Source organism: Coturnix japonica, chromosome 1 (genome assembly GCF_054131305.1).
Source record: "Coturnix japonica strain WE chromosome 1, WE-NBRP24, whole genome shotgun sequence".
Classification (NCBI taxonomy): Eukaryota; Metazoa; Chordata; class Aves; order Galliformes; family Phasianidae; genus Coturnix; species Coturnix japonica.
The window spans coordinates 121300299-121327224 of record NC_140663.1 but is presented as its reverse complement, the minus strand read 5'-3'; the positions used below and the strand labels follow the sequence as shown (position 1 = coordinate 121327224).

The 26926-nt window shown below is 42.5% G+C and overlaps 1 protein-coding gene across 2 annotated transcripts; it reads right to left on the bottom strand.

Annotated features, from left to right (window-relative positions):
* Positions 1-229: 229 nt before the first annotated feature.
* On the bottom strand, positions 230-26774 carry EIF5B (eukaryotic translation initiation factor 5B). Of its 2 annotated transcripts, none has more exons than XM_085533206.1 (24): positions 26665-26774; positions 16502-16627; positions 16329-16413; positions 15303-15945; positions 14595-14815; positions 14266-14416; positions 12920-13015; positions 12238-12330; positions 10721-10801; positions 8750-9054; positions 8017-8124; positions 7557-7667; positions 6582-6649; positions 5702-5843; positions 5039-5170; positions 4253-4435; positions 3975-4136; positions 3594-3725; positions 3263-3394; positions 3063-3139; positions 2796-2960; positions 2116-2254; positions 1432-1593; positions 230-1024 (listed from the first exon to the last, which is right to left on the bottom strand). In XM_085533206.1, the coding sequence occupies exons 1-24, from the start codon at positions 26697-26699 to the stop codon at positions 917-919; spliced, it is 3657 nt and encodes a 1218-aa protein (XP_085389332.1). In that variant the 5' UTR covers positions 26700-26774; the 3' UTR covers positions 230-916. The 2 variants fall into 2 exon arrangements, with proteins under 2 accessions (XP_085389332.1, XP_085389337.1); XM_085533211.1 differs by lacking the exon at positions 26665-26774 and adding an exon at positions 18919-19049.
* Between the last annotated feature and the right edge of the window lie 152 nt (positions 26775-26926).

The window sequence follows — 26926 nt, the reverse complement described above, 5'->3', positions numbered from 1 at the left end:
GGGGGGAGCACTGATTGCTGGTCAGCACAGAACCAAAACACCTTTTGAACCAGACCGGTCCTACTGTGACACACAACCATAGGTCTGTGGCAGCACTCAGTGCCAGCACTTCCATGCAGACCATCGTCACTCCGCAGCAGCTGCAGAGGTGCCACAGCCCTCCCGTCGTTCTGACCTGCAACTCGTGAGGGACATTGTGTTTATTGAAGCACCGTCAAACAAGCAGCTGTATTGTCCATCTCCTTTATTGCAGCTCTGCGTTATAATGATTACAGGTTGACTGTCATGAACTGTACAAGCAGTAGAAGGTGGCCAACTACGCTTTACATCATTTCACACAAAGCAAATACAGAAAGACCCAATTGCCTAGTTGTCTATTTAGAAAAGAAAAAAATGGCTATAGGCACAAAGCAGAAGAATGCTGGAAAAGAGAGTGAAGGAGAGAGGTATGCATAAATAAAGAAGTACTTCTTACATCAAAAATGGCCCAGGAATCACAAAGTCTGCAGAAGCTTAGTTAATCAAATACTGCAGTACTGATCTCATCAGTATAAAAGTGAAAGAGCTTTAGTTCTGTAATAAAAATTCAATTTATTTTACTTTATTTTAGAGAGGGGGGGAGGGGGTGAAAGGGTGGAAGGAAGGTGGAAGAGAAGAAAGGGCAAACTTTAAAACAGCAGCCAGTATTGGGAAGGGCGGTGGGAAAGGTGAACAGGCACATTGGAACCGTGGGAACATGTAAATTGAGCACTGTCAAACCAGTGTAAATTTCTTGGTTTCTCATGGAAAACATTTTATCCACATATTTTCCTCCCAAACGTACGTCCAACACTGTCTTCAGTATATGACTTTGTTGGTAACTTTTAGAACAGGAATAGCAAGTCTGTTCCTGCCTCCCATCGCTGTCAAAAGGGATCTAGATGATTTCAAACACTTTCTTCAGCTCCACTATGAGCTGCCAGTCAGACTTCTGCATTTCGTCCCTGAACCAGTCCTTCAGAGCGTCGATGGACTGACGGCTGATCTGTAACACACGAGACAAGCCCATCAGAAACAGATGTTGACAAAGGCAGCATTTCACACACTGGGAGCACAGTAGAATCATAGAATCAGCAAGGTTGGAAGAGACCTAAAAGATCATCCAGTCCAACTGTTCACCTATTACCAATAGCTCCCACTAAACCAAGTCCCTCAACACAACATCCAGTCATTCCTTGAACCTATAGGTAACTCCTTTGGCTGTCCTAAGCAGCACTACTACAGAAGTCAAAATAAGGCTGCGGAGAAATGCTGTTGAACAAAGCCATACACAAGGAATTTCAAGTGGCTCTCGGTCCCCAGTGAGTGTCACTGGTATCAGTTTTTCAGGCTTCATGGGAATGTTTTACTTCGTTACCCCTTTGTCATACACCAAAAACAGCTGGCCGTTACCTTACTGACGAGGATGTCTGTTGCTTCGAAATGCCGTCCGTACATTTTCGGTGATTCACCAGGAATAGGTTCTATTTTAACACACACTTCTTGGCCTTTCTTCGCCACCTCCACTGGCTTGTGGTTTATTTCAATACTTGTAACTATTCCAATGTCAACAAACTGCAACGCAAGGGAGAAACTGTAAGATAGATGAGCAAAAGCCACGCAGGGGTGATCTCTCAGTTCCTGCTATGCTCACATGAAGCTCTCAGAGCCATTACCTCAGAACTTGCAAAGCAATGCACACTGTGAGCACACATAGAAAAGGGCAGCGGTGCCAACCACTCTGTAGTTCATCTGCCTTATCTATCTGTTATCCTTCAGAACATCAAGATTTGAGTGTCCTCCCTCCCCCATTAGTGACCAGCAATAAAGCTTTGCTTGTTACTTTGCATCACAACATCAAACCTGCACAAAGGAAGGAGGCTGCCTGCCACAGCCACGCTGTGCATCTGGGCAGGGCGCTCCCTGCTGCAGGACGTGACTCTTCCAGCAGAGTATCATGATGGCTCATCATTGCAATACCTGACCTAAAACTGCATCTCCTCAGCCAAGGAGGAAGTGCGTGCAAGCGTTTCCTGGTGCGTCATCCCAGCAGCTACCAGGTCAACTGAGCATCCTCGGGAAGAGGCTCTTACTCACGTTTTTGCTGGGTACACACATGGGAGTCCCCTGCTTCACCTGGCCTGCCTCCACCACCACACCCATCACTATTGGGTCACGGGAGTTGAAAATGAACTGAGGGAGTATTTTCATCTTGCAAGGAAATACTGCTATATGCCTGGAAGACAACAAAGAAAAGGCATTTTGAAACAGATGATGCAACAGCGACCAGAGCACACGGTTCTGCCCTCTATCACACATCCTGCGTGTTTATTCTAGCAGCATCATTTGGGCAATACATCAGGCAGGAAAACTCTTCCGAAATTAAGTTTTGGATCCTCATAAAGCCATAAATGATGGTGTATTCATACTACTGCAGTCAGAACTAAGCCCTGTTCACTGGAATTACATAAACATGAAACAACAGAATCCAAATCCTTCTGCTTGCAGCTCCCATCTGTCACAGAACTGGAAGGACAACCAAGTACATGAGGGAAACCTTACTAACAACGCTCCATATTGTATGAGCTGAGTCTTGTAACCAACTTCACCACTCCCACTCCACTAAACCCAACTGTCCCATCTTCTTCCTCTTTCCCTTCACTACTTCTAAGCGGTATCTTGCAATCAACAAGCTAAACGCAATATCATTTAGTAATAAAAGGATTAAGAGACTACATTCCTTACGAAGCATTCAGAACAGGACTGCTTTTACTTACTTGAATTCTTCTTGTTTCTGTTTTTTGTAGTCTTGCCTATATTTTGTGAAGGCATCGAATAAGTGATAAATTATTTCCGCACTAAAAATTCGCACTCCTAAACTATCAGCCATTTCCTGCGCATCTCGTTCGATCCTCACATCAAACGCCAGGATGACTGCATACCTGCAACACAAAGACACATCACACAACTGCAGCTGAGGAGGGGGGGATTCCCAAAGCACCGCTGTGCATTTACCAGCACAGAAAAGCAAAGAGGTGACTTACTGTGGGTCGTGCTCCAACATAACGGATGCCTTCATAACGTCTTTTTTATGGACAGGACCTATGTTAATTCCTGAATACTGTGGAAGAGGAAAGGGACACAAATCAGTCACTGACCTTTCTGAGTTGAAAGGAAACAGTTATCGACTCAAACACAACGCAGCAATAGAAACAACATCAGACACAGCACGGGGAGCACTTACTGGCACTTCCGACGTTTTAAGAAATTCAAGTAATGCTTCCAAAGACCCTAAAGTAGAAGCCTGGACATAAACACCTTTCTCTTCTAACTTGATTGCATTCAGCGTTTGCTTCAGTTCATGTATCAGTTCATCCTTTAGAAAGAAAAGCAAGGTTTAGTTCTATCGCTGTTGTTGGTACACAAGTCTTCCTGTTCACGACAGCCATAAGGACAGGTACCATAACTTGGAGCCTCACAGTACAGGGCACACACAGCCCAGTGAATGAGCTTCATCACCAGAGAACTCAACCACCCCCAGTTTAAGTGTTTTATGTCAATATCAGCCATCCCACCTTAAGGACTGGGACTTCATCCTCTTTATGAGCTACAAGCAATGGCAAACCAGCCAATGTTTTTTCCAAATCTTTCCCAAGAATCTTCACACCTTGAGCAGCAACGACCTCCTTGTGCTTTTCATATTGGTTCTGAAAAGGACAATAGGAAAGAGTTCACATAGATGCTACACCTTCTTATTTTCCCACTGTTACAACAGACCCCCCTATTGCAAAGGCACATCCATGTAACTACAGCATTACATATTGTACTGCCTTCCCTTCCAACTCATCCTTAGACAGTGCTACTGAATTCTACTACGCTCTCAGTTGTATCAAAACTTGATTTTATTCTGGTTCTAAATGCTCCTTTAATGTCAGCGCACCAACCAGTTTCCATACCTTAACTCGGAGCTCCTTCATAGGAGGAGGTAGCAGAAGACCTCTGATCTGAGTCACTATGGGACCTTCTACACCAGGAACAATAATGGTGTCTCCCTCTCTCAGACGTCCATTAATTAAAATAACATCTATGGTAGTGCCCATGCCTGGCAGTGCTTTAACCTGAATGAAGGAGGGACAGAAAGTTACTCACTGCTTAAACACCTATTCCTTTTTTTAATTGTAAGCAAAGTAGAAGGGAGCAAGGGGTGAGTATCAAAGAATAGCTGCTGAATTACCTCCATGACTTGAGCTCTCAGTTCTTGACATTCAGCCAATCTCTTGGTCAGCATAGTTTGCGTTAGCTCCACGAGAAGAGCTATCAGACTTCCCATGCCATCCCCTGTGTGAGCAGAGGTAGGTACAAGAGAAACAAAAGTGCGGGGATCCTTATTCTCATAAAACAAGGCAGCATTCAAACCCTGCAATCAGGATTAATAGTTACTTGGGGAAAAACAGATACATACACACACACACACACACACACACACCATATACACAGTTAACAGTAACGTACAATTCCAGCCAACCACCACAGTGACTTTCAAATTTAGTTTAAAATGAAACCAACACAGTTGCTGGCAGCTCGTTACAGAACATGTAGCTTCAACCTACACTTGGATGCGATATGGGATAACTCTGCAAAGCCTATTACCACATTAAGTTTCTACATACTTTTGTATGCCACCAGCAGCTGTTTCCAGAGCCTACGTAACTCACACCCCGCCAGGGTCCAAGGGACAGATGGGATTCTCTCATGTGATTCTCAAAGAGCGTAAGAATAGGGACAGAGAACTTAAAGAGCAAATCATGTCTTCACTGACCATGCACAGCAATTAGCTGTTGCTTTTCTCCAGACTAGCATTCTAAAGATGGAGCAGTTCAAAGATCTGCTATCTGACAGCAAAGTTTGGTTTATGGGCAGTAAACACCAACATGTCAGAAGAGATCAAAGCCACCACACCCACAACACCATCCTTATCACCACTTCTACTAACAGAAGAGACTTGCATATTCCAACCTACCTGTTTTGCAAATTCCACTATAATAGCTTTTGCACGTTCTTCAAACTCATCTTTTGTATTCTTTTTCTGCTTCTTTAGAGTCACAGCTACATCTGTATCAGGACTTTTTTTCCAGTCGTATAACCTATCAATCTTGAAAATGCAGTAATACATTATTTTATGCAACATGAAGGACAATTCCATGCTTACACCACACGATTTGAGATAAATACTTGATCAGGTAGCACCGCTGGATGTCTAGCAGTCAAATCTACTTGCTTCAAAGGCACAATTTCCCTATGTATCTACCCAGTGTCAGAGAGAATTTCAGGAGAGCAATGCTATGTCATATTTTCATCATTTCAACTATAATAGTCCATGCTCATCTGGAAAAAGTCCCAGCGACCCTTAATACTAATATGCGGTTCCCTCTCAAAAGCATTCCCAAGTTACGTAAGTTTATCAGTAAGAACCATGAGACAAGCTGCCACCTTGTTCTGCAAAGCTCCTGAGAAGCAGTTTGACCATCAAGGATTTCAGAAATGCAGCAGAAAGGAGCTAAGAACCACTGCTTCAGTCTTCGCACCAACAATTCAAGATCATGGAAGACAACAGAAAACTGACAGATTCAAAATTTCTTCTTATAATATGAAAACACACCACTGTAGCGAAAAGCTTTCTTACCTTGTTGAGAGCTACAATAAAGGGGCATTTCTTAGATTTCAACAGGTTTATGGATTCAATTGTCTGTGGCTCCAAACCATGCATAATGTCAACTACGAGAATGGCAATGTCACAAAGTGAGCTTCCTCTATTTCTTAAGTTGCTGCGGCATTAAAAGAGAAAAAAAAATCATGTAGCAACAGAACTTTAAGGAAAAAAACAAAACCAAATGCAGTCTCAAACTTACACTCGTGAATAAAAAGTTAAAGCTGATCCAATACTCATCTTTCCCCCATCAGAGATTGTTCTTTATAATGTATCCATGAAACACTGAAATAGTACTGTTGACTGTGAAGTCCACCTCAATGAGAACAGTTGTGCACAGTGTGTTTTTAACTTCAAAGTTGATCTAGCATCTTACCCGCATGCCACCCGTACCCCTGAACTGTACAAGAACTCTGCTAGGAATCAGTTTACTTGTGCAACTGGTGTCTCACTGTGTCCTGAACTCAGTTATATCAGCTGGACACAGAATTGGAGACTAGAAAAGGAGCTTGAATTTTTCATGCCAGCATACCTAGGTTACCTGTTCTTCTTCAGCTACCTTTCTTCCTGCCTCTACCTTCCCTCTTACAATAATTGTATTAACAAAAATTATTTACGTGCTTTTACAGACACTCGTGTCTCAACTGGCACACAGACAGGATATTAACCAGATATCAAATGCCAGATATTAACCAGATACAAAAAGCAGCTGCAAAGTAAGCAAACCTCTACTCTAGTTTTTATAAAGGAAGAAGAAACGCAACAGACTAGGCAAAGGCTTAGTGCTTTGTTAAAAATACACGCCGATGCTTCAGGCATCTTCTGGGAAATACAAGACTGTGAGAGTGAACATTACCTGAAAGACTCATGTCCTGGAGTGTCAATTATCAGCATTCCTGGAATTTTTATGTTCTCTCTGTCAAACTAACATTGCAAAATATTAGTCATCTTGGCAAGGTAACGCAAGAAGAAAAAACTCGCGAGCTGACAGCTTACAGAGAGCACTCGCTTCAGAAAGTCCACAGACATGTTTTAAAGCCAGCACCTCCACAAAATAAATCAAAGCTAATTGCAATACAAAAAGTACAATGCAATACATCTTCTAGACGTCAAACAGCCGTAAGCTCAGGTAAGATTCGTAAGGCAAAGTAGCCTCTAAGAGGGGAGCAGAAAAAAAAAAAAAGACAAAGCCCAGAAAACACATTCAAGCAAGCAAGATTTATCACCCTTGTTTTGAATATTTCCTCCTCCCCAGGGATTTCACATTTTTAAAGGCCTGCATAAAACTTCTGTAAAATTAAATCAGTTGAAAAACTATGTATAGATCTGAGAGAGACTCTACTGTTAGGATTTTACAGGAGCTAACAATGCAAGCTCATTGTTACTTTCAGTAGCAGCCAACTGTACTGGACAAACTAAACACTTCCTTAGCACTTAGCTGAATAGTCTTAGGATTACTTCAATTACAAGTAATATTTCCATCCCTTAGAAACAGACATCACTGCCAAATTTTTTCAGTCAGCTGCTACAGGCAGCATATAGTATCCCAAACCAGCAATACACAACAGTTGCTATTCCTGTAACAATAACATTCGTTACCTGTGAAGTGGACTCATTTCAGCACAGGCAGTAAGAAGTGAAGTTTTTTTAACAGTAAAATAGTAAGTTTCAAAAGTCCGAGCTTACAGTTATTGACTACAGGAATTAAATCAACACCAACACTGGCAGGAAAAGGGCATCTGACTTTGTAGGGATATCTCATAAAGCCAAAGTAGTAGCTAGTTTACAGTTTATGTATATATTTTTAAGTCTTTAAAGTGCTATAACTTACATTTTTCACCATCTTAGTTTGTTCATTAATAGCTTCAAGGGGCACATTAGTCGCACCGATCTGCTGGGTGATCCCACCAGCTTCACTGTCCTGCACATGAGTATGGCGGAGCTGAAGGCAAACACAAAAAAACAGAAATCATAGAATCACCAAGGTTGGAAAAGACCTAAAAAATCATCCAGTCCAACTGTTCACCTGTTACCAATAGCTGCCACTAAACCATGTCCCTCAACATAACATCCAGTCTTTCCTTGTACACCCCAAGGGTCGATGACTCCACCACCTCCCTGGGCAGTGCATTCCAGTGCCTGACCACCCTTTCTGAGATACTTCCTAATATTTATTCCCATTTAAGATCCCATGTAAAATAATCCCTTTGAGGGCAATTTCATCTTTCCTATTTTTAACCCAAAAAAAAACCACACACAAGGAGAGGTATCTTCACATTCTACATCTTTACCTTATCTAAAATTTTGGTCTTGCCTGTGTCTACATGCCCCAGGACACAAATAACCGGTGCTCTCAGCTTTTCAGTGTTGGCATTTTTGCTGTTTTCAGCTCGACGCTTCTATATAGAAGATAAAGGAAAATTGTTACGTATAAATCAAGAAACACAGCTCACCCCTTGAACTGACCACATATCTACACTAAACAAAGCTAAGTGTGGGACTTAAATTTTCAAGGCAATTCAAGGCCGGCCATTCTTCTTTTCCCAAGTCCAAACGCTTACAGCAAATACTTAACATGTTTTATGCTTGTTGTTGCTGTTATTGTTACAGCCTTGCAGGCTGAGTTATTATTAGCTTTATTGATGGTGTATTTTGAAGAAGGAACTTGGGTAAGGAAACAAAGGGCATTGAAGTAGTCACAAAAATGCTATACAATTTAGAAATGCAGCTTCTAACACTAAAATCTTTCTCTGTAAAGGATAAAAGCCTCTTTGTCCAGAAGAAGGAGCGGCAGGGAAGAGTGATGCTGACACACACATTCTTTCTTATCAAGTTGTGTTAGATGGGCTCCAGGCAAAACCAGGTATTTTTTCTTAATCATCCCAATTTCTGGACCTGCCTAAACGGTGTCATGACACAGCCATTGTTTTGGCAAATACAGTTAAAAGGCCTTTCTGCGAACTGGAAATTACAATGTTTCTTACACATTATGAGAATTCTCCAAATAAAGCTGCATCCAAATACCTCAATTCTCCGTTTAGCTTTGTCATAAGCGCGTTCTTCCTTAGTGCGGTCATCATCAGAGTCATACTCGGAATCAGAGCTAATTTCCTTGCTGGGCTTTTTTTCCACAGATTGTTTTCCAGTAGCTTGGGAATCTGCATCCTTCTCATCTGAGGTCTTCTCATCCTCATCTTCACTCCCTTCACTTTCCGCATCCTCAGATTCTTCACTCTCCTCCTCTTCTTCCTCTTCATCTTCCTCCTCCTCCTCCTCTTCCTCCTCTACTTCATTTTGTTCTTTGACTTCGATGTGAACAGGTTTGCTCTCTATCAAAACAATGAAATCTGAAGTAAGAACTGCCTTGAAATCACATTTCCAGGAGAAAGAGCAACAAAAAGAAATGAAGGAAGTCTATTGAGTCTACTGTCAAAGAGAGAGGACTCAGATTAGGTTCCACTCCAGAAGTGCAATGCAAAATCATTTGTCAACTGTAAACAAAAATGTGTTTCATGTTCAGAGCTGCTGACTTAAGTGTTTAGAAACTGCAAAGTAAGTTGCACATAAAGCTCCATACACTTCAAAAAGGAATGGATGCACTCCCACTTCTAAGCAAAACAATACTTCAACACAATACGGATTCAGTGAATTACTGATCAGGAAGGTATATTTAAACAGAAGAAATAATGAGAACAACTGAGCTTTTCTACTACTTTAAATGTCTCATCCTAAATTTTCCTAGACTGTTAGGTAACTTAATACTTCCCAAAGGAATTCCTCAATAAACAAGAACTCTCTGCAAGTAATCTTTCTTTGAAAGCTCCCTGGTTACCATACCTGTAAGATCGCAAAGGACCAGCTAACAAACCCTCTTTAAAGCTATACCTTGTTCTCTTCATGAAGCTGCTAGTAGGCTCACTGCTCTTAGAGATTAGTAGTGTTTCCTTGTTATATTTAAAGTCCATCAGCTTATTAATAGAGTAGACCTAATTCCCAGGAAGGTTTTTCCCCCACACACACCACGTTGGCAGTTCCTTAAAATACAAGTAGAAAGAAGCTGAATACATCATTCTCCTCAGTAGCAACAGACTTTAAAGAAGGTTAGCAGCCACTTTAGGCCACTTTTCTTTTAGTACTTTAAGGTAGAACGGTCTAAGACCACAGGAACACACACTGGTAATTAAATATAAAGTGTCCATGGCTGAGCAAATAAAAAAAAAAAAACTTGAAGGCAGATCATGGAAGCACTAACTACAGTAATCAACTACTGTTCAGGAAGACCCACAGCGACATATCTTTCTCCAACAGAGGAGGAAAATACCTGAAAAATTACCCCTACATCTTTGCTCAGCTCTTAATAATCCCAGTAGACGCTGCCATTGACCACAGACAAAATAAAGGCTTTGGCATACATGCTCAGGAATATCGATATTCTGTTAATTCTTCTATGCTTGCCCCTCAAAGGAGAGGAGAAAAGGTATCTAGAACTTACTATGATGCATACACACTAACCTTCAGGCCACCTCAGTCTCTCACTTCTTAGAGAACTTGTGTTAAAGGTATTCTCCTACATGATGCCAGATTTCTGTAGTTTTAAACCATTAGGGATTTGGAATAGCTACTAGAGAAATACAGTACCAAGTAAAAAGTTCTCTTGGCTTCCAGATGAGGTTTAAACATACATGAAGAGGAGGGGATTTTTCACTTCTTTACTCCCATTAAAATAAAAATATCCAACTGATTTATTTTAGGTGATAATTGCACAAGTATTTCCAAAGGGGAGTACTGAACCATATTTGTTCAGTCAGTGAAAGCTGTGCCTCTGATGAACAGAGTCTTATGTTTATTTCCTATCACACTTTCCTTGCAAATCATTTAACAGGGGGAGGAGGGGAGTCTAAGCACACTACTGTTTCCTACACAGACAAAAAATGAAGCCCTGAGAACAACTGTTAATCAGAATAAAATACACCCACTTCGTATTTACGTACTTACCTTTTTCTCCATCTTCATCACTAACCATGGCTTCCCAGTCATCCAAGCCTGCATCTTCTTCTTCTTCTTCCTCCTTTTCTTCTGAAAAGGAAGAAATCCAATATTAAAGGAAAAGAAACAGCTCATCAATACACACCACTTTAGATCACCTTTCCTTTGCCATATGGATTGCTGAAACCTCACAAGTTTGCTACCGTAATTATACCAAATTATCTCCATATCTAAATAGAAAAATGCTGCATACTTAAGAAACTGCATAACTGCATAACTTAAGAAACACGTAACCTTCAGTCCCTCTCCACGTAAATCTTACAGTTCTATCCCCTTTGCCTAGCACAGCTTATCTTTGGAAGACAGATAAAGCACTGATATAGTGACTCGCTGCCTCATACACGCCTCACAAACTTCTACCAAAATCATGTTCCTGACAGGAGCTGCCCAATTAACCATTAGCCATGTGTAGCAAAGTGACAGAGAAACAAATTAGTGCTGTAACCACACTTGAAGTCTCTAATTAGTACAAAATGTCTACAGAAAGTGCTATTTTAAGACTCCAGGTGCCTTGACACAATTATACAACATCATGAATTCCAGATTAAATTAATTCATTCCAGCAGGAGCTCAATCGGATATAAGAAGAGACTGCAGCTTTTAATAGACAAATGGAATAATGCAGATTCTTAATACTCTCCAAAAGGGGCACTAAACGACACGCAGTCATGAAATTTCATGTGAAGAAAGAATAAATTTCATACTGCTCTAACATTAGCTAGGAACTGATTTCCTGCCAGACAGCTCTTTTATAGCACCAGAATTGCTCTTTCAAAATATATCAAGCCAGAATTAGAGTACACATTCAGTTTGATTTTTACAGAGCTGGAAACTTTGTCACTACTTGCCTGGCTTAAAAATAAGGGTCAAAATTGAAACTGTCTCCTCACTGAGGATGAAGTCCAGTATTAAGCTATTCTGCCAAAGTAAATATTGTGTGTAAGGAAAAATGACAGCAACAGTCACCCAGTAGGCCAATTCCACCTCAGTTTTACAAGCTAATCCATATTCACTGCATTCAGCACTTGGGAAAACAAAACACTTCAAGCTGAGAATACAATCACCATGAAGACTGCAGGGCTGTCACGAGAAACAATGTATTTCCCCCAGCTCCCACATAACACCTGAAAAATCTCCTTTCAGAAAACAAATGAAAAGTCAAGGGAGCTAATCATAGGGCACTGATTATACCTATGTGACACAGTTGCCTAAGGTAGTTGAACACAGGAGTTCACTAAGAATAAGGGACCCTTGCAATCTCATTCTGATGCTTCATGCCTTTTATTCCTCAAAATTCCATCCATTCATGCCTTTGAAAGGAAGGCAGCTGCCCTAAGAATGGATGGCCACTCAGCTCGCATCCAACAAGGTATAAAGGAAGTGTGTTAAAAACAGCAAATGTCTGCCACGCGGTACCACCACAGAGTCTTACTGTATGCATTGAGTGTATTAGCATTACTACTAACCTGGCTCTGGTGGAAGAGGAGACTCTTCTTTTACCAGTGTTTCTAGTTCTACTGCATCTTCAGCCGGGGGAGTCACCTCCAAGCTTTCTGAAACTGCAAGAAAGCAAATTAGTTTCCACGGCCTTTCAGAAGGCCAAACTTCAAAGTATAGTTAGACATTTAAATTCATGTAAATTTCATTTTAAGTTGAGCTATTAAAGAAAATTTCAGTTTGATAGCAAACTAACTAAAGTCCCACATACTCAGTTAAAACAAAGTTAAAGTGTGCAACTTATGTGAGAAACATCTGGCCTTCCATGCATTCACGTGATAGTTCGGTTACTCACTATGACAATCACCACTGATTTGAACATTAAATGAAAAGCCACTTTCTCACAAATACAAGAGAAAATGAATTGGTACCAATAAACTACTCATTCTTGCTATACTGCTCTATTAAAAAAGCTGAAGTTCTATAATTCAGATGAGCAGCCTGCTCAGCTTTTTATATGGAAGTGGAAGGTAGCCATGATACTTAATGTTGAATGTTAAAAGAAACAACAAAAACAAGCACAACTAAAGAACAACAGAAGAAACCAGCAGGCACTCTAAAGTGCAATTAATACAGCTTTAGCTGATTTATTCCACAAACATTTCCTGAAGCATGACTAATTTATCAAGTATTCCTAGATGCAAACCACACCTTCTTTATTTTCTGGCTGCTGCTGCTTCTTTTTCTTTTTGTCTTCATATATGGGCCTCTTCTTTGGCACAGAGTCTTTGGATGGCACTTCAACACCTGTAAAAACATTGGTAGGGAAAAATAAAATACTTTAAAAAAATAATAATAATAATAATAAATCAGGTGATTGCTTGCTTTAAGTTTTCAAGAATTGCCAGATGACAGAAGGAAAAGAGCAGAAAGTAGGTTCAGTGCATATTTTAACTCTCACAAAGCAGACTCAGTATCAAAAGCAGCAGAACTTGAGCAATGTTAAATGCAGTTCTTCAGATACTGTGTCCACTTCTAAAGAAGTTACACTACTAACAGAAAAAAAACAACAAATCAAATTTCCATAGGACCTGAAGTTCAAACATGACAGTGTAAAGTCTGCTACACTGAAACGCATTCAGAAATGACAGGCAATCCGGAACAGTTAAGATGCACACCTCTTCTTAAGAGCTTAAGGCTGTTCAGTAGATAGAATTCTGTCTTTTGCTCTACTTGTTTTTTATTTCTGAGGAGGGGTTTGTGGCGTTTTTGTTTGTTTTTCACCTCTTACAGGACAGCTTTTTTTTCTTTCTAGGTATTAAAATAATGGCAATTTCAAGTCATCACCTCGCCTTCCAATACTGTAACATTGGAAAGGATTCAATTAAGAACAAAAGTCTGGTGCAAAAATAAATTACTCCTTTAATTATCGCTGCACCTCCTGAAATCTCAGAATTCCTTCAGGTACCCACCTAATTAACTGTGTTGCTTTGAGAAAAACCCAGTTGTGGCTGCAAAGAGGTAGAAGGATTCTAGTAATTACAAGAGTGACTGAAGAAAAAAAAAATCAGCTTACTGTGTGTTTAAAGATTCATTTCACTAGCTACAGAGACTTCTATCGATTCACACTCCCTAGCAGCAAAGAGTCAGACAGTGGTTCTTTACATATATAATAGGAATACTCCTTAGCCTCTAGAATTCTCTTCTTTCCTTAGCCACAGAAACAAGTCACCAGGGACAAAACAGGATTACAACACATTAAATACATTTTCTTCAATGCAATGGAGATGTAGATTCTACCTGACTGAGAAGTACGAAAGCTTCCATATATCCTTTTCCTGAAGCAAACATAAGGAGATAACGCTGTTCTTCTGACTTCAAGCAAAATAATGCTTGTGCTTAAGCGAGTACACAAATTAATGCAAGAGGATCCGGACCAGCTTTACAAAGATTTACTCAGTATAGTCAAATATAGTTTAAAAAAAAAATGCAAAGAGGAGAAAGGGGTATGAAAAATAGATTTTTATTTATTTATTTTCAATAGCAGTATAACTTACCCTGAGCTTGGAGTAGTTTAAGAGTAGCCTCTGCCCTGGCTCTGGCTTCTCGTTGAGCTTTTGTTAAAAGTTTTCCCTCCTTCTTCAGACGTTCCTTCCTCTCCTTTTCCTTCTGTTTCTTTCTTTCTTTTCTTTCTTGTTCTAATCGTTCCTAGAGAAAGGTTAAAATACATGCAGAAACATTAAAGCACACTTCACACAAAAGCTATGTGTTTATTCCACTGATGAAAAAACACATTAGGGACTAATACAGCAGCTGCATAGCAGCAAGAGTACAGGTTAAGACAACCCTCTCCCTTCCTCTGTCCTCAGAGTAAGAAATGCCATACCTCCTCTTTGCGCTTAGCTTCTAACTCCTCCAGTCGTCTTATGCGTTCTTCCTCTTCTCTTTTTGCCCTCTCCTCCTCTTCTTTCATTTTAGCCAAGGCTTCTTGCATAGCTTTAACTGTAGCTTTACTGGGCCCCTTTTTCTTCTCTTTTTCCTTTTCCTCTTTCTCACCTTTCTTTTTTTTCTTGTCTTTTTTCTTTTTGTCCCCTTCATTGTCGTCAGCTACAGAAAGAAGAGACAAGATCAAAGACCCCAGATATTTTAAAGGTTCTAAATACAATTAGTGTTTCCAACACTATAACCAACTCCAAATGAGGAACATTTTCAGAGGGTACTATATAAGCACTTCATAAAAAAATAAAAATAATAAACTGTCTCTTAAGTTACAAAGACAGGGCCTGAAGACTTAATCTAACAGATGTCTAACAATAATTGGGCAGAAAAATTATGTTTACGTTACAGAACTGCTACGTACGCCTGGTAATGAGAATTCACCATCTGGCTTTTGTTTACACCTGTACCTGAATAAACTACAGGTCAGAAAAAATAGCCACATGTGAGCCAACAAAGAGGAAGACAAGGCCACCAAATGACCGCTACTCCAGATTTAGAATAAAGCAACAAGTCACCCTCAAAGCCCGTCAATACTCTGGCCTCCTGATAAAAACTATCACATTTAAATTACAGTTTTAGAAACCACGTTACAAACCTTCTGCTCCAGCAGGAATTTCTCCTTTTTCGCCAGTGGCTGCTGCGACATCAGGAGAAGCCTTCTCTTCACCTTTTTTTGGAGCTTCCTTTGGCTTTGTTGGTTCCTTACCACCTTCTAATTCTTCCTTCTCCTTCTGTTTCCTCAGTTTGGCTTTTTCTTCCTCACGTTTTTTCCTTTCACGCTCTTTCTTTTCTGCCTTCTTTTGAGCTACCGTTTTTACCTTGAATGATGATTCTTCTTCCTCATCCCCACTTCCAACAGCAGCAGCGGGCTTTGCTTTTTGGTTTTTCTTTTGTCCTTTTCTAGGCTGGGAGAACTCATCCGATTCATCACCGCTCTCACCTGAAGACAACGTCCCCACACGCTCCTTGCTTTTCTTAACGTTAGCTTCATCCTCTGACAGTTCGTGCTTTTTGTTTGACTTCTGAGTTTTCCCTTTGTTTTTCTTAGGCTGAATCTCAAGATCATCATCATCGCTGCCAGAAAGTACATCTTGTTTTCCTTTCTGAGTTTTTTTAGATTTTCTATCTTTATCTTCCATTTCCTCACTGTCGTAGTCATTTTCAAGGTTGGCTTTTTTGCTCTTTCCTTTCCTTTTTTTGTCCTGTTTTGATAAGCTATCTTCGTTGTCATTTTCAACCTGGTAATTAAATGATTAAATCAGCCAAGGAAAACGACATGCTTTTGAGAGCTAGCAGCATTCAGAGATACCAAGAAAAACTTTCCTTACTGAAGATGAAGTTTGAAAAGCAGTAACTATTGCTGCTGAATGTACTACACTCAGCCCACAGTTAAAATTTATTCTGATTGACTTTGAATGATAATCATTGCACAAAGACACTGCTTAGGGTAAAATATTTCACAACTGACATTTACTATAACGAACAAGTACAGTACGGAATACCCACTAACTTCACTTAGGAGTTCCAAGCACAACACAGACTAACTTTTCTAGGATGGAGGTGTCTCGTATCCCAATTATTTCCTATTACATAGTCTCCCCCTTTCCCCCACAGCATTCACCTTTCCTGTAGAAGGTTCCTTGTCAGCTTTCCCTCCTTGTGCCTCTATTGACAGTTCTTCCAGCTCCTTCAGGATATCATCTTCACTAAAATAGGAAAAGTTATAGCACTTAAATAAATGAAGTTTTGCAAAAATAAAATAGCATGGACAGTAAAAAAAAAAAATAATCTTACTCAAAATCTTGTTTCTTCTTTTCTTTTTTCTTTTTGCCTTTGGATTTCTGAGGCTCTTGTTCTTTTGCAGCGCCTGCACCTTCTATCTCAGCAGCAAGGGCATCAATATCTATATCATCTTTTGCACTAAAATGCAAAGAGAAAGGAGGGTTATCAAGAGTTTAAACGTTCATCTAAATAGAAGTCATTCAAATCAACACCCTTATTTGACCCTGTAGGAAAAAAAGGAAACCTTTGCATACGTATTATCTGCTTGAAAGAATCACAGAATTATCAAGGTTGGAAAAGACCTAGAAGATCATCCAGTCCAACCATCACCAATACTTCCCGGCTAAATCATATCCCTCAACACGACATCCAATCGTTTCTTGAACACCCCCAAGACGTTGTAGCACCTCTGCCAGGCCTAAAGACAGCTAAAAGAAGTTTCACTAGGCATGTGAAATAATACACTGAGATCTAATGAGGACGAGAGCTTAAGCTTCTGTTTCAAAAGTATCTTCCTTTCTTGCTAAAAGTAACCTCATCTGAAACCAAGAAGTAAAGTCTCTTTCCCTTTCTTTTACCAATAACTGTAAATCAAATGCACTTTTTCCCTTTACTTGTACCAATAACTGTAAATCAAATGCACTTTTTCCCTTTACTTGTACCAGCAGAAGGGAGCAAAGACCAAGTCTTGTTCCCAGAGGTTTGTTAAAATAACTTAATCTGCTATTGATATCTCAGCTAACTTCCTCTTAGGCATATGTGCAGAAAACTATTATCTAACTCAAAGTTGCACCGTCTCAGTCATTGCCACCCACTTAGACCAGCCAGACCTCCAAGATCATCCAGTCCAACTGTCCACCTATCACCAGTATTTCCCACTAAACCATGTCCCTCAGTATAACATCTAATTGTTTCTTGAACACCTCCAGGGTCAGTGACTCCACCACCTCCCTGGGCAGCCCGTTCCAGTACCTCACCACCCTTTTGGAGGAGTAGCATTTCCTGTCGTCCAACCTGAATCTCCTGTGGTACAGCTCAAGGCCATTCCCTCTCATCCAATAGCTGCTACCTGGGAGATGAGGCCGACCCCCATCTCACCACAACCTCCTTTCAGTTCACTGTAGAGAGCACTAAGTTCTCCCCTGAGCCTCCTCTTCTCCAGACTGAACAATCCCATCTCCTTCAGCCTCACCATAAGACTTGTGCTCCAGACCCCTCACAGCTCCAGGGCCTCAAGGACTTTCTAGTAATGACAGGCCCAATCTTAATTATATCTACTAATACATTTCTCACAGAAACATAACTCTCCAGTAGTTAATGCAGACTACTAAACCAATCCCCCACGTACCCCAAGGGGAAACAGAATAAACTTTGGGGTCGTTAGCACCTTAGAAACAGCTGACTTGATGTTGAAGGGCTGTTTTTATACGCAGTTTAACTGGCTGTGCACCAGGGGTAGCACAGAGAGCTGAAATAAAAACGTCAGCAATCATCCCTACACCTCGAGCTAACTACGCTACACACAGGCCCACGCACAGGCCTTCATGTTTCTTTCTAACCCTATGCCCCACACTCAGCCTTCACAAGGGTCCTACCCCAATCCCGCTGTCAGCTTCCCACACAAATATCCTCATATCCCCTCAGCACACACCTCAAGGAGTACCACAGAGCACAGAACTGAGAGCCAAGCCCTACTGCACCACTGAGGAGGGAGCATTTGCCTTGGTTTCTTCTGCCGCTGTTTCAAGAAGCAAAGTCAGAGCCACCTTTCTTATTCTTGTGATCCCAGCCTCTGGTTTTGCTGCCAGATATGAAGAGTTCCCTCACATTCCCTACTTCTGATACTGCCAAAACAACAGTAAGCTGGAAGAAGAGCTAGGTGCACGTACTCCGTATGCAAACTTCAACAAGCAATTTTACAAACACTAAATAGCTGCAGACATTTCTCCAAGGGCATCTGTGCCTAACACAGGATAAAACTATGCGCTGGGAGAAGACACAGCAGTTGGGCTAATTAAAGGAGATAGCAGTAATGCATAACAAGGACACAGCAATCGCTACAATTCAGATATCAAACAAAACTACCGAAAACTTGCATTGCACAGGATTAAAAAGCAAGGTTGCTAACAGATTCCTGGATATTCAGTGAGCCCCTGTCTGAATACTGTGCTAGTACATATAATCAGGATCAAACCTTCTCAGACCATCCTCAATACTTGGAGGTGCTTAAGGCAGAAGCAAGAAAAGAAATTCAGCAACACTCCTGCAATCACATGTGGTCAAGGCCAGCAATGCTCCAAAAACCCACCTTGTGTTCCATATTGAACATGAACAGTGACAAATAGAGCTACAGTCTCAAAACCTGCCTATAAGAGAAAGCATGAAACGTTTACTGAAGAGCTGGGAATGAATGAAAAGCTGCCACCTACCTCGGCTCAGTCCTATGTAAGACAACTGCCAGCAGCTCTCCTACTTATCAGATCCCAAACAGTTGCAAGCTATTGAGTCAGAAAAGTGGGAAGTCCCCCATGACTGACATACGTGTGGTCTGAAAGAGACCAACCCAGTGCTTCTCTTGCTCCTATAACAAGGAATCGACATTGATGGCTAAAACCCCAATAAAAAAAAAAAAAATTACATAACAACTGATGCATAATACTAAAATAACTCATCTATAAGGGTGTTGGTTGTTTTGTTTGTTGTTTTGTGGCTTTTTGTGGCTGTTGTTAAAAACATGAGGAACAATTCTCATCTTGGAGCAAGTCCCTTTTCTGATGCAATGGCTTGCAACGATGAGATCCTATTTAGTCCCTTTCTTAGCTCTCAATCTATTATGGCTTTAAGTACACTGACAGCAGTACCTGCAATCCATATCCCCAAACACTGAGCAGAACCTCCTTATCAATGGGCAATGTGTGACTATGCGACAAGGGATAGCAGTGATAGAGAAAACTACCACTCCTCACACGAACTGACAGAGTGCAGCAATGGGATTAATCAGCAGAACGCAAAGGAGCTGAGTTGCCCTCATTTGCATCGATTGGACTCTACTGAAATTAGTTAAATGAAACTTCACAAAGAGAAGCAGAATTCAGTTGAAAAGCCTTTTAACAGCCAGCAATCCAACACCGAGCTATGCAAACAAAGCTAAGGAGGTAACACTGTCATGCCAAAGTACAAGCATACACAGACACCCAAAGCGCTTGTCCGAGTGCCACTGCACTGATGAACGCGAATGTAACTACTACAGCTCATCTGTGCTTTAGAATCACAGAATGACCCGGGTTGGAAGGGACCTCAAGGACCACGTAGTTCCAACCCCCCTGCCTGGCAGGGCCACCAAACATACACATTTACTACATCAGGTTGCCCAGGGCCCCGTCCAACCTGGCCTTGAACACCTCCAATGACGGGGCATCCACAACCTCCCTGGGCAGCCTGTTCCAGGACCTCACCACTCTCCTAGTGAAGAACTTCCCCCTAACATCCAACCTAAATCTTCCCTCTTTTATCTTAAAACCATTTCCCCGTGTCCTGCTATTGTCAGCCCTTCGAAGAGTTTACTCCCCTCCTGGGAGTAAGTTCCCTTCAGGTACTGAAAGGCTGCAATGAGGTCACCCCGCAGCCTTCTCTAGGCTGAACAAGCCCAACTCCCTCAGCCTGTCCTCATAGGGGAGGTGCTCCAGCCTCCTCTTTGTGGCCCTAACTGAGAACTGAGATAATAAGTAAAAACACGCTAAAAGATTTTAATTAGGGTCGGTTTGAAGATCTCTCTGTAAAGTTCAAATGGCAGAAAATGCATCACTGCTGCAAGCTCACTGCCCACATTCCTGCATAACCACCGGACTCGTTTTTGCTGAGGCAACTTTGGAGATGTTTCATCATTTCCATGGCACCAGCTCTTGCAGCCAGCCTCAAAGAACACTGCTGTCATTAAGTCATCTTTTGCTTAGAAAGAAAACAAACCCGGCTTCAAAAAGACCGAAAGAAGCTGAACCATCTGTTTGCGGCCATTTGGTTTTGCGTTAGTTTTGGAGCAAATAAAGCACTCTAGAGCCATCCTCTCTGTAAATACGGGTTCTAAGTCCAGTAATAGAGACTAAATACAAGCTTATTCTAAAATCAGCGAGTTCCAAAGGCTGAATGGGACACTTGTAAGCGTTTTACTCACAGCTGTTAAGGTAAATAGGCATTCTCTCTTCAGCAAACATTTCTCAGAGGAACACACTGAAAACCCTGCACGACACAGAAAGCTTTGAGAGTGATTATTTAATTGTTCTAAACCACACACCAAACATAAGTGGGTTATGAAACTGAAAATACAAGGATTTGCAAGCTCAGCAATGTTAGCGAAAGCAAGAAAACAAACTTAGGGCTGTTTTCTTATTCCTACCCATTGATGAATGGATGAATACCACCAACTTTTCTTTCTAGATTTTAAGATGTCTTGTTTTTCCTGCTTCAAATGTGTATTATGTGTGTTATATATGCCTAGAACTGTTGGAAAGCAAGCTGCACCCCCTGAGAGAGCACCCACACAGGGACCAGTGACACGAGCTAACGCTGCAGTACCAGATCCAATATAATGGGAAATGATTGTAGAGCACAGCTGGGGACAGCAAGCCCAAGTCAAGTCAGCAGAACACTACGTGATGCAAACAGCACCTTCCCCATTTCCCTGGTAAGATGAGGGAAGCCGGTGACGCTACCTAATTATATGAGCCAGCAGGAAGCAAAGCCTGACCAAGAGGGCAATTGTTTTTTGGTCAGGCTCTGAAGGTGATGATTCTATTTTATGACATTAAAGGCTCGTGTCTTCTCTCTTAAGTTTGACTGTGGAAAAAGAAGAGTGGATTAACACTATCAGCTAAACCAAACCTTCGGAAAAAGCCAGAGAAAACAGAAGGCGTAGAAAACTCTTAATCACAACAGATGATAGGAAACAGAAAGCCACAACAGAAAGGCTCTTTCAACGGGACAAAACAAAAAAGCTCCCCACAACCTACAGTTCCCACTTAAAGATAGAGCAAAACTTCAAGATAAAATGTTTCTTTGAGATATCATGCACTTCGCAGCACAGTGCTCTGGGAGAAGACAGTGCTTCAAGATTCAGTTTAGGTGCTCAGCTCAAAGGAGAGGATGGTTAAAAGCCCAGAATATGGAATACTAAGTAAAGAAGTAACACTTGGTCTTCCCTGAATTACATCCTTGAGGCTTTGCTGGTTTACAAAAGTACACAGGCTACAAGAATTACCTCCAAACCCACTGCTTCATTACCTAGAACTCAGCACTTCACGTACATCTGCAGGAATACATTTCAGTGGTAAGATAGCACACTCATCCACATCTCCGGACTATTGTAAAACACACAGTCATAGAATTAGATGGTTACAGAGTTAGAGGGTTAGAGTTGGAAGGGATCTTTAAAGGTCACCTAGTCCAACTCCCCTGCAATGAACAGGGACATCTGTAGCTACATCAGGTTGCCCAAGGCCTGATCCAGCATCAATTTGAAAGCCTCAGGGACGGGGTATCCATCACATCTCTGGGCAACCTGTAAAAGACCTCACTGTAAAAGACATATACAGAACAGGCCAATACATTTCTCAAACTAAGGAACTATTTTGCATTATCATACTTTATCTGCCAGTATAAAACCCTAGCAGCCTCCAGGTGAGATTTGTGACAGCAAATTCAAGTGTTTCTCAGCTGCTCTCCTTGCTGGAACTGCATAAGGCTTCATTGTGGGGCTATTCCTGAGAAGCAGATAGAGACAGATTGCCCACTTTCTAGAATACACAACGTTTCTAAATGACAGGTGTCTGTGGGCTGCACAGCCTTAGCTGAACTTCCCAAGGCAACGCTCAGAAGATTCCATTTAAAAGACCAACCAACGATTAACAGCGAGTGAATGTGTAGAACAGGAAGCGATATATAGCATAGGCAGCCACACCGTCTTATTTTAGCAGCAGTGCTCATTCTTGGCTGCAGAATCACTGCCGTCACCTGTACGCTCTAAGCAATACGCATGAATGATCAGAGAGGTATGCCCCAGCAGCAGCGTGCAGTATCAAAGGGCACAAGAACAAACACACTTAAAGATTACATACGGGAAGCTAAAGGAGAATGCTTAAAGGAGAAGAAAGAGGACGAAGCTGGGAGAAGATGATGGAAAAAAAGAAAAGAAAACCAACAAGAAAAGCTGTAAAGATTCAGATTTCAGGCAGGAAATTATTTCAGCTTACTGCACACAGCACTTCCACTTGGAAATCTACAGCAGTCTGAGGTCTGAATTCAAAGCACAGAGTTCTGTAGCTTTCAACAGCCTTTCTTCCCACATATTTAAAAAGCCTCCTATACGAAACTCACAGAAACAGCAGGGGAGAGCCTGCTGCCATTCCAGCTCTACCCAAGAAGCAGCTCATACACAGCACATCACCCCTCGGAGCCAGATTACACATCAAACACCTACTCTTCCACTAGCAACGCCTGGAAGTTCTGATGTCTTGTATTTTTATTGACAGCTTTGCTATGAAGATTCCTTTGAAAAATGAGCAATCAACACAATTCTGAGAGGAATCCATCAAAGCAACTTGCATACAGCTTAGGTGCTAATTACAACCCACGATGCTCCTCACCTTTACAAAGCGACTCTCAAACACACCATCTGACCACCCACATATGTTCTTCATGGACATAGGCACAAAAATCAGAAGGCAGGAGTCAGTAAATACCCCAGGAGCATAACAGAGGTGCCGGCAGAGTAGAAACAGATTAGAAGGTATATTTGGTTCAGATAGGGATGAGTATACACAGCAGACAGTGATCCCTCATTCCCATTCCTTCCTTGCTCACCACAGCTATCGCAACCCTCAGGGTCTCAGCTTTGTGTATTTCAAGCCTGCTCCCATGCCAAAGTTCTTAGTCAGCCTCATTTACCTGGATGTACATATTACTAATCAGCATGACCCTCTAATATGCTCAGTAATACACTAAGGGAAAACTACACAACAGAAGTCAAACAACAGGGATGAAAGGAGAAAAGAGACAAGCAGAGTAAAGATGACTTGTACCTTCTGCAACTTGTCTCAGCAAGTCAGCAGAAAAATCTCTTTCTTTACATCAGTGCTATTCACAACACCAACATACCACCTGCATCTTCCCATTTGCTCCCTCCTCATTGCAAGTTGTGCCCAAGAGCTTTGGCATGCTTTCAGAAAGGCAGCCAAAAAGGATGTAAGGAACTATCTAAAATGCTGAGGAAAAAAAGAGGGGAAAAGAAAGAAATGAATCACTTGTCACAGCACAAAATTCAACATGTGGGAAACAAAAGTGACCAGAAGCCTTTAGTTCCAGGAAGTTAGTCCTCTCTCATTTCACTGGGACCAAAGGCAGATTGAAGAGGGGTGCTGAAGTCTATCCTGAAGCTACAGATGCAAATACATGATCCTTCCCTGGATCACAGAATGGTAGTGGTTGGAAGGGACCTCTAGAGATCATCGAGTCCAACCTCCCCCTGCCAAAGCAGGTTCCCTACACCATGTCAGATGGAACTCATGGCCTACAGAGTATCAGTCAGAACCAGCCCCACCAGATGAAGGGGTACTTCTGCAGATAGAGCCCCTCTCAACTATTCTGTCCTCAAATACACATCAGTTTGAACTCATCCTCCAGCTTAACTACAACACAGCTGTAGCCCAATAACCCTTCTGCCCTTCTGCACCTGCTAGAAGTTCCAAAGCTTTTACGCTGCATCTGCAAGGCCTTAGGACTAAAGTTTGCCATGCTTACTTTGGCTGAACTCCTCCTGACCTGCCTGTAACTGTCACGTGATTCAGCTGTGACAGCCAATTCTCTAAGTGACCAGGTGTCTGTTCGTAACTGGGCTTCACTTTTGTTTACCCTGGCATGCTGCAATCATGGTTTCATACAGATAGCAGTAACAAGAATGAGGGATTTACAGCTCTAACACAGTGTTGCAGAGCTGAAAAATATAGGCCTGGTATGAAAGCTGAGGCAATGGGAGGTGGAGATGCAGGATGCTGCAGAGAAAAGGCCAATCATGGGACACAAACAGATGTCAGGCACAGAGAATCTTAAGTCAATCCTAAAAGAAAAAAAAAAGAGGATGAAACACAAATGATCATATTGCTCCTCACAAAGGGCCGGGAGCATCTCCCCTATGAGGAGAGACTTAGGGAACTGGGTCTGTTTAGCCTTGAGAAAAGAAGGACTAGGGGTAATGGGATGAAAGTACAGCATAGGAAGTTCCACATGAATGTGTGCAAGAACTTCTTTACGGTGAGGGTGACGGAGCACTGGAACAGGCTGCCCAGGGAGGTGGTGGAGTCTCCTTCTCTGGAGATATTCAAGACCCGCCTGGATGCCTACCTGTGTGACGTGGTGTAGGGAGCCTGCTTTGGCAGGGGGGTTGGACTCGATGATCCCTAGAGGTCCCTTCCAACCCCTACAATTCTGTGATTCCGTGACATCTGATGCTGATTATTCATCATAAAAACTCAGGACAGCAGCACCCAGAGGTTTCTGCATGACATCTAACACAGCAGGTACAGAGAGCAATGGATCTGCCTTCCTGAAGAGCATAAAACTCCAACCCCTCCTTCTTCCTCCTCAAGTGACACTTGACTCACCCCTTTGCCAGAGCTGTTCTTGAGACACACCTGCGAAATACAGCCCCAAGAAACAAGCTGTAATAGCAGACACTACAAAGCAGCATGCGTGGTATGGCAAAAGGCAGAAGATGAAGTACCAGAAAACATGAAGTGGTTTAAACCTTAGACTAATAAATCATAGAATCGTGGAATTACAAAATGACTTGGGTAGGAAGAGGGTCTTAAAAACTATTCAATTCCACCTTCCTGTTGTGAGCGGGGTTGCCACACACCAGATCAGGTTAATAATCTGTGATAACTAATATCTTAATGCAATACACATGTAGGCAGAGAAAAAGGAGATAAGAACACAGATTATTAATGTAAGAACAGGCACACAGATTAGAGCCAGAAAAGATGACTGTCACAAAATGACAGTTTGTGAAATAGATTTCATGGTGGTACTCCCCTGAAAAGGCACATTTAATGGATACTTTAGGCCTGGGTTGAAAAGGACCACAATGAAGAGGGTCACCAAGAACCAGACCAGGCTGCCCAGAGCCACATCATCCAGCCTGACCTTACACACCTCCATAGATGGGGCATCCACAGCCTCCTTGGGAAACCTGTTCCAGTGTGTCACTACCCTCTGTGTGAAAAACTTCTTCCAGATATCAAACCCAAATTTCCCCTGTCTTAGTTTAAACCATTCCCCCTTGCCCTATTGCTATCCACCCTTATATAGAAGATAGCTTTCATTTTAATTCTGTCAGAATGACCCGGGTTGGAAGGGACCTCAAGGACCACGTAGTTCCAACCCCCCTGCCTGGCAGGGCCACCAAACATACACCTTTACTAGATCAGGTTGCCCAGGGCCCCGTCCAACCTGGCCTTGAACACCTCCAAGGACGGGGCATCCACAACCTCCCTGAGCACTAACTAGAAGCACACTCCAAACCGGCTGTAAATGCTTTTATTACAACTTTACAGTGACAAGTAACAGCATGCTCTCTCCCGTTAAAAAGCACATACCTGACATTATTCCATCAGCGTTCCATATGGTTCACGACGACCACCCTTACCAGAGCCCCTCGGGGCCTGGTAAGTTGAAAGGGGGAAGATTTAGGTTGGATGTTAGGGGGAAGTTCTTCACTAGGAGAGTGGTTAGGCCCTGGAACAGGCTGCCCAGGGAGGTTGTGGATGCCCCGTCCTTGGAGGTGTTCAAGACCAGGTTGGACGGGGCCCTGGTCAACCTGATCTAGTAAATGTGTATGTTTGGTGGCCCTGCCAGGCAGGGGGGTTGGAACTACATGATCCTTGAGGTCCCTTCCAAGCCGGGTCATTCTGTGGTTCTGTGACCCAGAGCCGACCGGGAACGGGCCGAGCGAGGCGACACACATCGCGGCCACCGCTCCTCATTGCGGCCCGGCCTTGTCTCCACCACCCGGGCCCGGCGAGGCCTCAACCCCCAGCGAGGCCTGACTCAGCGCCGCCACACCGGCACTCTCCACCGCTGTCACCCTCACCAGGGAGACATCACACAGCCCAACGACCTCCCCCTACCTGTCCTCGCTCTTGTTCTTCTGTTTCTTGCCCATGGCGGCGACCTCCCGGCCCGTCGCCCTCCTCAGCGCCGCCCAGCCGCCCGCACCCGCTCTCGGCCCCGTGCATACGGCGAGCCGCCTGCCCCGCCTCCTCCACGCCGTCCCGGCCTGCCCCGCGCCGCCACGGCCAGAGCGGCGGCGAGCATAACGAGCACAGCGCCCACAGCGCCCCCTGGCGGCCGGAAGGCGAAGTGCGGCGGGGCCTTCGTCACTGTCGCTTC